The 13,756-nt window shown below is 40.9% G+C and overlaps 1 protein-coding gene across 5 annotated transcripts in view; it reads left to right on the top strand.

The window, feature by feature from the left end:
• Nucleotides 1-12,627, top strand: part of rilpl1 (Rab interacting lysosomal protein-like 1) — a 52,635-nt gene extending 40,008 nt beyond the window's left edge. For 3 of the 5 annotated variants that reach the window (XM_043692641.2, XM_043692643.2, XM_087999819.1), the window contains one exon: nucleotides 10,360-12,627. In XM_043692641.2, the coding sequence (XP_043548576.2) occupies nucleotides 10,360-10,492 (133 nt within the window). In that variant the 3' untranslated portion in view covers nucleotides 10,493-12,627. Of the gene's footprint in view, nucleotides 1-7,399; nucleotides 7,488-10,359 lie in introns of all 5 variants that reach the window. The other 2 variants (XM_043692642.2, XM_043692644.2) reach the window with 1 other exon arrangement.
• Nucleotides 12,628-13,756: the final 1,129 nt, after the last annotated feature.

Below are 13,756 nucleotides of genomic sequence, written 5' to 3' on the forward strand. Positions count from 1 at the left end.
ATCCAGTGACATTACCATTGGTCTAATGTCTGTGACTCTCCCGGTGAATTGTGGAAAAGGGTCAATGTGCTGAAAATCCTACCACAACCACCTGATAAAGGAACAGTGCTCCGAAATCTAGTGCTTCCAAATAAACCTGTTGGACTATAACCTGGTGTTGTGTGATTTTTAACTTTTTACACCCCAGTCCAACACTGGCACCTTGAATTCCTGAAAATCCTAACCCCTCTATCTTTTATGTTCTTTGTATGAAGAAATGCTTCCCAATCTCACCTCTGAATGACCTGGCTCTCAGTTTAATTTTGTGCCCCTTGTTCTGGATTCTTCCATCAGAGGAAATAGTTTCTGTATTGAATTATTTTACCATCTCAATCACACCACCAGTCAATCTTCCAACCTGAAGGGAATCCAACCAAAACAATGCAGTCTGTCTTCATAATCTCCCATGACAGACACTGAGAATGTGCTTGAATTGCTGTTCCCATGTGGAGTACCTACCCTATGAAAGTCATTCCAGTTGTTGTCTGAGTTTCTAAAATCACATCTAAATTTTAAAATTCAGAATGAGATCCAATGTCCATTCAAAACCCTGTCTTCAACGAGTTTGGTTACATTCCGATAAAAACAAAGTCCTGGGCAAGCTCAGCAGGTCTGGCAACATCTGTGGCGAGAGAAACAGGATGGCCTTTCTTTGGAACACAGTGACGTATCTCAACTAAACAAATAACTTGCTAGTTTCAATGATGGAGAGAGATTGGACAAACTGGGGTTATTTTTATTGGAGCAGAGGAGATTGAGGTGGGGTGGGATTTGATTGTAACAAATCATTAGAGGTGTAGATAGGGTAGACAGGAAGAAACTTTCTCCCTTGATGGAGAGATCAGTGATCAGGGTGGAGGTGCATAGATTGAAGGTAAGGGCTAGGAGGTTTAGAGGGGAGGTGTTGAAAAGCTTTTCCACCTCGAGGGGCATATTTCTATGCTGCAGACCCTAATGACAGCTTTTTTGGTTTAACCTGTTCATGAGATGTAGCCATCACTGGCTGAGTCAGCATTTATTGTCCATCTGTAATTGCCTGGAGGCCAGTTCAGAGTCAGCCACATTGCTATGAGCCTGACGGTACGTGTTGGCCAGACCAGGTAAGGATGACAGCTTTCCTTTCCGAAAGAACATTAGTGAATGAGATAGGTTTTACAGCAATTAACAGTCCATACATGGCCACTGTTAGGGTAGCTGTTAATTCCAGATTTTATTGAATTCAGATTTCACCATTTGCCATGTTCACATTCAAACCCCTGAACCTAGCACATTAGTTCAGTGTATCTTGATTACTAGTTCAGTAACCCCCACTGCCTCCCCATAGGCTTCAAAACAGGATTAATTCACTTGGCCCCTGGACCCTGCTCCACAATTCAATAAAATCAGGTTAATCTCATTAGTCCACATTTCTCCTTTCCCTAAATAACACCTTACCCTCTCGTCCCAGGCCTGTCCTGCAGTCCCTTCCTTGTAATCAGGCAGGTACCTACTGTTAAACTGTGACTTCTTCCAGATTGGACGGCGTGCAGTCACTCCAATGTAGATTGTCACCTCAAACCTTGTCCATCTCACTGGAAACATCTGTGATTTAACAGTTCAATGTACAGCTTCTGAAATTCACTTTTCTTAAAATCAAACTCATTGGGCAGCATCAGTTCTTTAGCTGTTCACGTCTTTGTGCTCAGTTTCACCCTGGACAGAACTTCATTTTATTTGGGGGATAGTTCCTGAGGCGGACCGTGTAGAATCTCTTAGTACTAACCAATCAGAGATGCTGCCTTTTGGGTTATACAGTATACGAACCTGATGCCCTGCCTACTTTGTCAACTCTGACAGACAGCTTAGGAGCTCTCCTCAGTGTTGTTTTATTCCTCAGTCAACATCACTGAAGAATAGCTAGTTTGGTCATTGCCACATTGCTATTTGTTGGATCCTGCTGTGCACAAATAGACTTGTATTTCTTAAAAGTTCTTCACTGACTAGAAAGCACTTTGGGATGTCCCGAGGATGTGAACAGTGCTACAGAAATGCAAGTATTTTAGTTAATTTTGCTAACTGTTACCCTAAACAAGGCATCTCTGACAGCTGGGGTTTAGTGTTTTACCCCTCATTAACCCAAAGAATGGTTAAGACCAGCCCCAGCAAAATCTTTGAGTGAGCTCCCCAGCCTTTGGCGCTGATGGGACAGACATCTCCTGACTTCATCTTTCATACTTTTCACAGCAGCCTGACCATCCTCCAGCTCAGACCCCACTCAAAGCAGCAAGCTCCTGCCTGGTGACTACTTTTATTAGATTAAAAGACTTTGCTCAGGAACACAATTTATTTCAACGAATAAGTTCTTGCAGCATGAAAATAAGCCATTCCTCGATCTTTCTAAGAACTATTCAGTTAATCTCATGCATGCTGCATCAGTACACAGCCCTGCAAATTCCAGCCTTCAAGTATGTCTAAATCTCTTTTGATAGATATTACTAATTTGTTCACATTGCCCTTTCAGGCAGCATCTTTCAGATCATCTCAACTTGCTGTTTTATTCATCTTCCCTGTGATTGTTTTGTCATTTATCTCCAGTCTGTATCATGGAGTCATAAGCACAGAAACAGACCCTTCAGTCCAACTTGTCCATGCTGACCAGGTATCCTAAACTGAACTAGTCCTATTTTCCTACATTTGGCCCATATCCCTCTAAACCTTTCTTATTCTTGTACCTGTCCAAATGTCTTTTAAATGTTATAATTATGCCTCATTCCATACATGCACCACCCTCTGTGTGAAAAAGTTTCCCCTTGGGTCCCTTTAAAAATCTTTCTCTGCTCATCTTAAATTTATGCCGTCTAGTTTTTGGACTCCCCCCACCTTGGGAAAAGACCACGGCTATTCATCTTACTGATGCTCCTGATGATTTTATAAACCTCTCAGCCTCAGACACTTCAGGGTAAAAGAGGTCCCAGCCTATGCAGCCTTTCCTTATAACTCACACCCTCTAGTCCCAACAACATCCTTGTAGATTTTCTCTGTTCCCTTTCTACTTTAACAACATCCTTTCTATACCAGGGTGACCAGAATCGTACACAGTGTGCTAAAAGTGGCCTCAGCAATATCCTGAACATGACATCCCAACTCCTATATTCAATGCTCTGACCAATGAAGGCAAGCGTACCAAATGCCATCTTCTCCATCCTCTTTACCTGTGCTTCCACTTTCAAGGAACTGTGACCCTGCCCTCCTAGGTCCCTCTGTTCAGCACACTCCCCAGGGCCCTACCATTAACTCTGTACCCAGGGCCCTCCCCAGGGCCCGACCATTAACTCTGTACCCAGGGCCCTACCATTAACTCTGTACCCAGGGCCCTACACAGGGCCCTCCCCAGGGCCCTACCATTAACTCTGTACCCAGGGCCCTCCCCAGGGCCCTACCATTAACTCTTTACCCAGGGCCCGACCATTAACTCTGTACCCAGGGCCCTCCCCAGGGCCCGACCATTAACCTTCTGCTCTGGTTTGCCTTAAAAGTGCAGCACCTCACATTTCTCTAAATTAAACTCCATCTGCCGCTCCTCAGCTCATCTAATCAAGATCTCATTGTATTCTTGGATAACTTTCTTCACTGTCCACTTTACCGGCACTTTTGGTAACTTACTAATCATGCTTCCGATATTCTCTTCCAAATTGTTGATATAAATCATGAACGACAGCGGGCCCAGAACCAATCCTTGCAGCACAGCACTGGTCACAGGCCTCCAGTCTGAATACCAACCCTGTAAATTGTTGATGCCTGCACCAGTGGCATATTTCTTCTTTTACTTAATCATAGTCCTTTATAATTTTGAACCTGCCTCTTCATCCTCCTTGACATCCTGCCCTTTAAGGAGAACAACCCCGGTGTCTCCAATTACTCCTCATAACCAAAACCCCTTCTCCTTGACATCTGTATGTCAAAGGATCAAGAATAAGAGGGCACAGATTTAGTGATTTAAAAAGGATCAAATGCGATTCGACAAAAGCCTTTTTTCACACGACGAGTAGTTAGGGTGTGGAATGCACTGCCTGGAAATAGGAACATAGAAAGGAGTAGGCCATTCAGCCTGTTGAGCCTGTGGATAATGCAAACTCAGTATCCCATTCCTAATTCCCCTCCATACCACTTGATCCCTTTAGCCACAAGGGCCACGTCCAGATCCCTCTTGAATCTATCTAATAAACTGCTCCAAGCAGTTCCTTTGGGAGAGAATTCCACAGGTTCACAACTCTGAATGTAGAAGTTCTTTCTCATCTCAGTCCTAAATGGCTTGCCCCTTATTCTTAGACTGTGATCCCTTGTTCTGGACTTCCCCAACATCAGGAACATTCTTCCCACATCTAGTCTGTCCAGTCCCATCAGGATTTTATATATTTCTACGAGAACGCTCCCCCTCATTCTTCTAAATTCCAGTCAGTACAAGCTCAGTCGATCCAGTCTTTCCTCATGTCAGTCCTGCCATCCCAGGAATCAGTCTGGTGAACCTTCACTGGACTCACTCAATAGCAGCAATGTTCTTTCTCAGACGAGGAGGCCAAAACTGCACACAAGACTCAAGCTGTGGTCTCACCAAGGCCCTGTATAACTGCAGCAAGACATCCCTATCCCTGTATTCAAATCCTCTCGCTATGAAGGCCAGCATGCCATTAGCTTTCCCCACTGCTTGCTGCACCTACATGCCAACCTTCAGCGACTGTTCCACCATGATACACAGGGCTCGTTTTATCTCACTTTGTTCTTAACTGCCGCTGTTCAGATAATAATCTGCCTTCATGGTTTTGTGACCAAAGTGAATACCATCACATATATGCACATTTTTTAGCATTTACCAAGTATTTGCTCACTCAGCCAGCCTGTCCAAGTCACCCTGCAGCCTCTTAGTGTCCTTCTCATAGCACACTGTCACCCAGCTTCGTGTCATCTGTAAATGTGGAGAGACTAGATGGGTATATGAGTAGGAAGGGTTTGGAGGGATTTGAGCCAGGTGCTGGCAGGTGGAACTGGATTGGGTTGGGATATCTGGTCAGCATGGACAACTTGGACTGAAAGCTCTGTTTCCGTGCTGTATGTGCATCTCTATGACTCTATGGTATCCAATTCCTTCGTTCAAAACATTGATGTATATTGTGAACAGCTGGGGTTCCAGCGCTGAACCCTGCAGCAGCCCACTCCTCACTGTCTGCCATTCTGAAAAGGAGCCGTTTATTCCAACTCTCGGCTTCCTGTCTGCCAACCAGTTCTCTATCCGTGTCAATATCTTACCTCCAATATCTTGACCTTCAGTTTTCCAATTAATCTCTTGTGTGGAACCTTGTCAAAAGCCTTTTGAAAGTCCAGAAACACATCTACTGATTCACCCTTGTCCACTGTATGGGTCATATCCTCAAAAACTTTCAGAAGATTTGTCAAGTACGATTTCCCTTTAGTGAATCCATGCTGACTTGGACCGACTCTGTCACTGCTTTCCAAATGTTCAATTGGTACATCCTTAATAACTGACTCCAGCATTCTCTCTAACACCTGATGTCAGGCTAAACAGCCTACAATTCCCCATTTTCTCTCTCCCTCCTTTTTTAAAGAGTGGGGTTGCATTAGCTACCCTCCAGTCCATTGGAACTCCTACAGAATGCTGAAAAATGGCTACTTTTCTATGGCCACTTCCTTCAGTACTCTGAGATGCAGAGCATCACGCCCAGGGGACTTATCGGTTTTTAATCCCATCAATTTCTCCAGTACAGTTTGCTGACTAATACGGATTTCTTTCAGTTCCTTCTTCATGCTTGACCCCCATTTAGATGATTCCCTACAGTGTGGAAGCAGGCCCTTTGGCCCAACAAGTCCACACCGACCATCCAAAGAGTAACCCACCCCTTTACATTTACCACTGACTAATGCACCTAACACTATGGGCTATTTAGCATTGCCAGTTAACCTAACCTGCACATCTTGGATTGGGGGAGGAAACGGGAGCACCTGGAGGAAACATACAGACACGGGGAGAATGTGCAAACTCCACACAGACAGTTGCCCGAGGCAGGAATTGAATCTGGGTCCCTAGCGTTGTGAGACAACAGAGCTAAACACTGAGGCACTGTGCCACCCAAAGTGGTTTCCTGAAGGTTATTTGTGTCCTCCTTAGTGAAGACAGATCCAAAGTATTTGTTCAACTGCTCTGCCATCTCTTTGCCGTCCATAATGAATTCACTGGATTCTAACTGCAAGAGGCCTACGTTTGTCTTCTCCAGCCTTTTCTCTTCACATATCTGTAGAAGCTTTTGCAGTCAATTTTTATGTCTTCTGCAAATGTGCGGAGGCAGGTTCAGTTGAGGCAATCAAGAGGATATCAGATGGGTATTTGGATAGAAATAATGTGCCGAGATATGGGGAAAAGGCACTAAGTTTAATGCTTATTTGAAGAACCGATGCAAACCTAATGGTCGAATGACTTTGTGCACCATTCTGTTTGTGATTCCAGTAAAGTTTCCTGTGCATCAGACCCTGATATCCTTTTAAAAAATAGTGACATCTTTCCTTTTTGTTCATGTAAATATTATAAGTCAACAATAAATAAATCAGAAGTCCTAATGCTCATCCTTTTTTAAGTTAAGATAATTTTGGGAAATCTATATTTTCTTGTTCAAAGCAGTTTTTCTCTGTCCCAGTGATGTGCATGTAGTAAAGGTGCAGTTACAGTTGCCTGAGTATTTTCAAGCAGGTGATTCCCTTGCTGCTTGTTCTAACGAAATTACAGAGTTTGGATGATGCATAGTACCCTACATTGTTGAGGAATTTGCTGTATTGCTGGGTCCTCTGCAGTATCGCATGTTGTTACTGGCTATGCTGCAGTATAAGGATATAAGGTGGACACACTATTCTCTCTCTCGCTCTCGCTCTCTCCCCCCCACCCCCTTTCCTCCTCAAGAAATTATTGGATCATTAAAGCTGCATTTTTTTCATTTTTCTATTGACTGTGATATTTTCATTTTTGTCTAAACTGTTTGGATCCTTTTTTTCATATTTTTCATACTGTCAACATTTAACAAAACCCCTCTGATGATGAGGTCCTATACAGTAAGTAACTCATTCTGTTCTCTGCTAGCAGACAGCAGATTTGATCATTCATCTCTCTCTCTCTCTCTCTGTCTCTCTCTGTTGAGTGTAACTGGTTGGAGTGGAGTTATTACAACAAACAAGGGGAAAAGTTTTCCAGCACTGTACTGGAACTAATTTTTAAAGCAGTAACTATTCAGTCACAATCTCTTGCTGTGCTGTACTGGAATGAGCATCTGTTTGACTGTTTCCTGCTCTTTATTCTGTGTGTCTGTTACTCTCTGACCAGGATCTTTACTGCCATAATGCCAATGGTAGCTGCTGGATTGATTCCAGATGATCCCACATTACAGCCAATCAGAAGACTTATTTCCCTTGTACGATCATTTATTTTATTATCTTCCCATTTTTTAGCTTGCATGAAACTGACCTCTACTCATCTCATTCTGATTGGTTAATCAGTTGCTTGATAGTTCAGCCAATCAGAGTACCAAATGCATGTGAATGTTGGCGTAATCAGTCATTTTGTCTCCTGTGTGTTAATCTTTGACCTGCACTTTTGTGTTAACCTCTGACCTGTAACTGTATGCTGCCCTTCAACCTTTACCTTTGTGTACACTAACCTTTGACCCACACTTTTTTCTCTGTGTGATCCTTTGACTTGTGCCTTTCTCTGTTTTATTGCTTGCTTTTCAATATGTCTGATTTAAAGAATCGGTAAACTTGTTTTTAAAAATAGCAGTGGGTGTTATTGTAGTACTAAGCCAGAGCAGTAAGTCTTGTTTCCATGATAACTTGTCAATTTCTCAGTCTGTTCTGGAGCGGGATCCCATTGGGTTTGACAGGCATGTGAGATAGTTAGTTTCCCTCATGCATACCCCTGCTCACTCTCCATCACAGCATTTGTAAAGCTCAACCTGTTCTTCAATGAGCAGGTCCCTTTATCCAGCAAAAGCAGAAAGTGCTGGAAATACTCAGCAAGTCTAGTAGCATTTGTGGAGAGGGAAAAATAATTAATGTTACAGTTTGAGGACCTTTCAACACAACTGTTGAAAGATTATTCAGCCATAATATTGTCTTATCTGTTTCCAGCATTTTCTGATTCTATTGTCAATTTTGAGCATTTGCAGTATGCTGTTTTCCTTGGTAAAAAGTTAAAAATCTCACAAAACTAGGTTATAGTCCAACAGGTTTAATTGGAAGCACACTAGCTTTCGGAGCAATGCTCCTTCATCAGGTGGTTGTCGCGCTCTGAAAGCTAGTGTGCTTCCAATTAAACCTGTTGGACTATAACCTAGTGTTGAATGATTTTTAACTTTATATACCCAAGTCCAACACCGGTATCTCCAAATCATTCCTTGGTATAGTTTTATTCTGAGTGGGAAGGGAGCTGAGATGGTGAGGAAGGAGGTTGTATTTTATATCATTTCCTAAGTAACCACAAAATACAAAGTGATGCAGCACAGAAAGAAGTCATTTGGCCCATTGTGCCTGAGCCAGTTCTTTGAAAGAGCTTTCTCCTTATTCCACCAACTGCTTTTATCTCAATGCCCTGTAAGATTTCCCTTTTGAAATGTTCTATTGATAATTTAATAATAACCATGCTTTCGTCTCTCTATAATACAGAAGTCCCTCGTTCTACATCCCAGCAAAACTATCAGCAGGAGATCCAAAATCTTGGCCACGTTCTTCCCTTTCCAAAAGTGAATTTCTCACTTTCTGAAGTCATAAATTAATAAATATTCCTTTGTTATTAAGCAGGTTTTATCATGTTTTTACAATGTGGTTAGATCATTTCGTGCTAAATAATTTCTAAATTGTAAGGGGATTTGCATCAGGTCAAGAAACATCTTTAATATTAGGTCATTCTAGTTTGCAAGATTCAAAAAGAGGGACACATTTAAAAATATTAAAATAAAACAACTTCGATCAGTTGCATTTGGTCAATCATCAAAAGAGCAGCTAAAGTTCATTGTCAAAATGTAAGCAGTAGGAGCAGGCCATTCAGCCCCTTGAACGGCGTCACTGTTCAGTAACATCACCGCTGATCTCCAACAGCTGAGCTCCCACAACCCTCTGCGACAGAACATTGCAAGCCCTTTGACAGGAGACATTTCCCTTCATCCTAGTTCTTATCCTGAAATTGTAACTCTGTTCGGGATTACCCAATAAGCAGAAGCAACTCTTTGTGTGAGTGACTCTAGTTAAAATCTGTAACCATCTGCAAAAACAAGTTGTCGAGGAGCACGACCCATTGTTAGTTCTTTCAAAGAGCTGTCAGAAACATTGTTAGCCAAATGGCCTCCTTTTGTCAATGCTGTTGACTTTAAGATATATTGACTTTAAAAATATTGACTTTAAGATATACTGACTTTAAGATATACTGACTTTAAAACCTAAAAATGGTTTGTGTGTGCAAGCTCCCACCGCCACAGTTTTGTTCCAGAGGCAAAACAATTTACAAACACTAGATCTACTGACGGGAGATTTGAAGTTGACCAGTATACTTCCCAAAGTATAAAACCTCAACTTAAATTTATGTGCATATACAAGTGTAAAGGAACAGTAATTTTAACTCCGGAATCAAAACATCTGTCCCTCCTGAGTGATCTTCATCAATCACCACTTTATTTTGAAAACAATGTTACATTAATATTTTGAGCAGCAGTTGATCTCTGACCTCACCTAGTATTTACTGGACAGCAGTTGGACTTTGGGTATTTAAAGGGGCAGATCTTTAGCTCAACATTAGATAGTTGCATCATTTGGTCATTATAAATAATATATGATTACGTAATTGTTCCCTTCGACCAGAATTTTCCAAGCAGTTAATGGATCTGTTATGGCTTTGAGCTGTTAATGTACAGGGCAATTCTATGGATTCCAACATGGAGGTCTTGAGTCGTGTTAGAAGCCAAAGGTCACCGCTGTACTCCTGAGCCCTGACAGCAACTTCTTCGGTGATTCATCAGTGGTTGAACTGTTGCAGTCCATGTGCTGTAGGTTGACCACTTTGTTAGGAAGGGAGGAAGTTCCAGGATTTTGACCCAGCATTTCATTTTCTAGGATATGTAACTTGTTTGTGACCACTGATTATTTTTAACATGCTGCTTTCCATTGAATTATTTTACAGCTATGTTCCAATTGATTCTGTTCTTCTTTGAGTGGAGTGAGAGTTAACAAATGATATGGACTTTGAAGTATACATTGCTGTGAAATAAATGTCATTTGTTTTTGTGTCTTCCCCAGGTTTAATTTATTTTCACGAGACAAACGAGCAGAAACGCGTCATCGATTGCAGGGATATCAAGGAGTTTGGGGAATTTCAGAGCACGATGGGATTGTCACAGAGCAAGGACAAGAAGCATTACAACATCTATAACTGCAGCCCCTGGATACATCCCTGGGTTTAGGAATCTGGACAGCTGGCATCTTGCATCTAAATAATGAGAATAATTGGAAATTGACTTTTCTCGCCTATTTAGCATTGAAAGTCTGAGGTTAACAGTTAATGGGCTGCTAGAGCTGGACTGACTACCATGGTGAACTGTTGTATTCTAATTACTAACCTTATTTTTGGAAAGGTAAATTTGTGATGACCTCACAGTATCATTGTAGTAATAGTATTGGCGTTTCTTGTGAATGCAGAACCTGCAACGCAATACACTAAACCAAAAGGTATTTATCTGCGGATTATACAGCTGCTGTGCTCTTAACTCTCTCAAAGAAGGCAATTCTAATGCTTGTTTTCTGCAGAATCATACAGTCTATTTCCCAAGTATGTGTGGCCTCGAACTACTAACTGACAGCATTGGAGTCCAGAGAAGGAGAACTAAAAACACATTTTCAAATTAGAAGAGACAGGTTTTTAATTTGAAGCTTAGTTTCTGGCAGTTATTTTTGTGTTGTGTATCAATCCACTCAGCAGTGACCTGTGTCCAGATGTAAGATGTTCTATTTCTTTTTGCAAAAAAAGGACCTTCATCTCAGCATTAAGCTTATGCTGCATATTTCTGTTTGCAGCTCAGCTCCATACTGTTCAGGTCTTTGACTGAGGAAAGTAAACTGGAATGTGCCAACCTTTGTTATAACTCCTCAGAGAAAAAAGCAATCCTGTTTTGAGTGGAGAGACAAACATAGTTAACAAACTTTAACCGATTAATAATGTTTCATCAAGATCTGTTCTGATGCAAGATGCATTTTTGAAAACTTGCTTATCTGGACATCAGTTACCCTTTGAAGATAATCTATCGAACACACCAATGCAACATGGCTATACTTGGAGTTATTAATATCACCTTAGCACTCAAAGCTGTTAGATCTGTCAAAGTGCCAAAGGTACTCGAAGCAAATACTAGGTTAAAGTTTGTTTTTCATTTCAGTCACAATTACATCTCTAGATTTCTCCAACTTGGAAAAATTGAATGTTTATTAAATTCATTGCAGTATTTTATATTGTCGTGACTTCTTCCTGCCGAGATCGGTGCTGTAGCATCACCACTGGTTGGGAGTGTCCTGAAGGCATTATGTTTACATGGATAATTTTCATTTAAAATGTGTTGATCCTGTAATTTCCATTATTGAGGATGATTGCATACAGATGTAAGACTTATACCATCTATTTAACTGAAATGTAGTTTCAAGTCACATTTGTGTTTGTCTGCAAATTTATAGCTGATCATGCAAATGATAAATTATAAGTGATTCACTGGTAAATAACTAGCAGGAATGCCTTGTGACCTTGGAATTGTCTTGAGCCGTGAAGGAGATTCTTAACATTGTCCTGACACCATTCACATTAAAACTGCGGTTGTTGAACCCTGAGCTGTTCATGTGGGCCAACAAGATTTAAACAAAGAATTTGCTTATTGTAAGTTGTTTGCTGGTAAGGAACTTGATAATTGCTAAAAAAAAAGATATATTTTGTCAAAGCTTTTCACCTTACACTCATTATTTGTAAGAATACAAATTCAACAGAAAACCATCATTTATATTGCAAGAGAAACAAGTGCTGATTGGTTGGCAAGTGGACTCTGGTGCAGGTGTTGCCTTGGGAAATGCACGGATTAATAACTGTTGTCAATTAACTGCCAGACTTTGACACAATTTTTTTTATATAAGCAATACGAAAGTCATTGTGAAGTTAGGACACTGACCCATTCACTGTGTCCTAATCTGTACTGAATATGAAAGTGATGGAAGAAGGTTTCTACTCTGTTATTGTACATTTTGAAATAGTCCAGAAACAAATTTCAGGCTCTAATGAAATGTATACTTCAGTGGGATAGACTGCAGATTCATTTTTGTAAATGTAGGTTTTGATTTTGTGCCTTTAATATTTCTCTAATGTAGATACTACATGGCAACACTCCAACGTGCAAATACCTTTTGTTTTGCCAAAGTAATTGTGAAGTATTAATTGCAGAGTGGCTGCTGATTAAAGTACATTCTAATCTTTTCAGCTGATAGGCATCTACTGTGTATCTATCTACAATAAAAGCATTGCGTTTATGGACATTTCCTTTCAATATTTTTGCTATTATAAATTTCAAGGTCCATAATTAGCATGGAAACACCATGTAAACTCGTCACATTGATTGTGAGTCGACCCTACCAACAGCATTAATACTGGTAGGAGGGTGTAATTACACTATGTCACACAAACATGGGCAGTTTCTGGTGAAAAAAATACGATATTTAGGACTTTTTCACGGAAATATTAAGCACACAATGAATTATTGACTTTCAAATGAGGATTGAATTGTCTTCCATCCAGTTACATCTGACTTTCCTCGTGTGATGTGGGAGATTGACAACAATAACTAGAGTTTATATGGTGTCTTTAATAAAGCATCTGAAGGCACCTCATAAGTGTGTTATATAACAAATAATTTAGCCACATTAAAACAGCTGACATAAGGTTCAGTCAAAGAGGGAGAATGTTAAGGCATGTTTTCAAGTAGACACGTTTAGGAAAGGACTTCCAGAGTTTGGGCTTTTAGCAGCTGGAGGCATTGCTGCCTACAATTCATGGATGCTTAAGAAACTGAAATTTGATAACCAGACTGGGAAGGTTGGGAGGTGGGTTGGAAGGAAGTCCGAAATAGGGAGGCCTCAAGGACATGGAGGCATTTGAAAACCTGAGTGAGAAGTTTAAAATCAAAAGATTGCACCAACTGAAGCTGATGGAGGGTCGAATGGGACTTGCAGCAAGACAAAGTATAATTCCTGGAAAAGCGCAGCAGGTCAGGCAGCATCTAGGGAACAGGAGAATCGACGTTTCGGGCATTAGCCCTTCTTCAGGGCTAATGCCCGAAACGTCGATTCTCCTGTTCCCTAGATGCTGCCTGACCTGCTGCGCTTTTCCAGCAACACATTTCCATCTCTGATCTCCAGCATCTGCAGACCTCACTTTCTCCTCAAAGTATAATTCCTATCTTAATCTGTTCATTCATCTCACTTTTCAGTTGAAATTATTTTCAGAATTTCCAGCCCAAAGATATTTCAGCTGATGTTAAACTTTAGCTGGTAATATTAGCGTTAATTCATTCACCTGCAAGTTAGGTAACAATTTGAGAGATGAGTAATTTGAGAGCTGGTGAATTATGAATATGTTTGGAGGTAGAGGATTTTGGAAGTCTGGTTC

This window comes from Chiloscyllium plagiosum, unplaced genomic scaffold, assembly GCF_037043375.1.
Source record: "Chiloscyllium plagiosum isolate Xiang-an unplaced genomic scaffold, Cpla_swu_hap1 HiC_scaffold_24, whole genome shotgun sequence".
In the NCBI taxonomy this organism is placed as follows: domain Eukaryota; kingdom Metazoa; phylum Chordata; class Chondrichthyes; order Orectolobiformes; family Hemiscylliidae; genus Chiloscyllium; species Chiloscyllium plagiosum.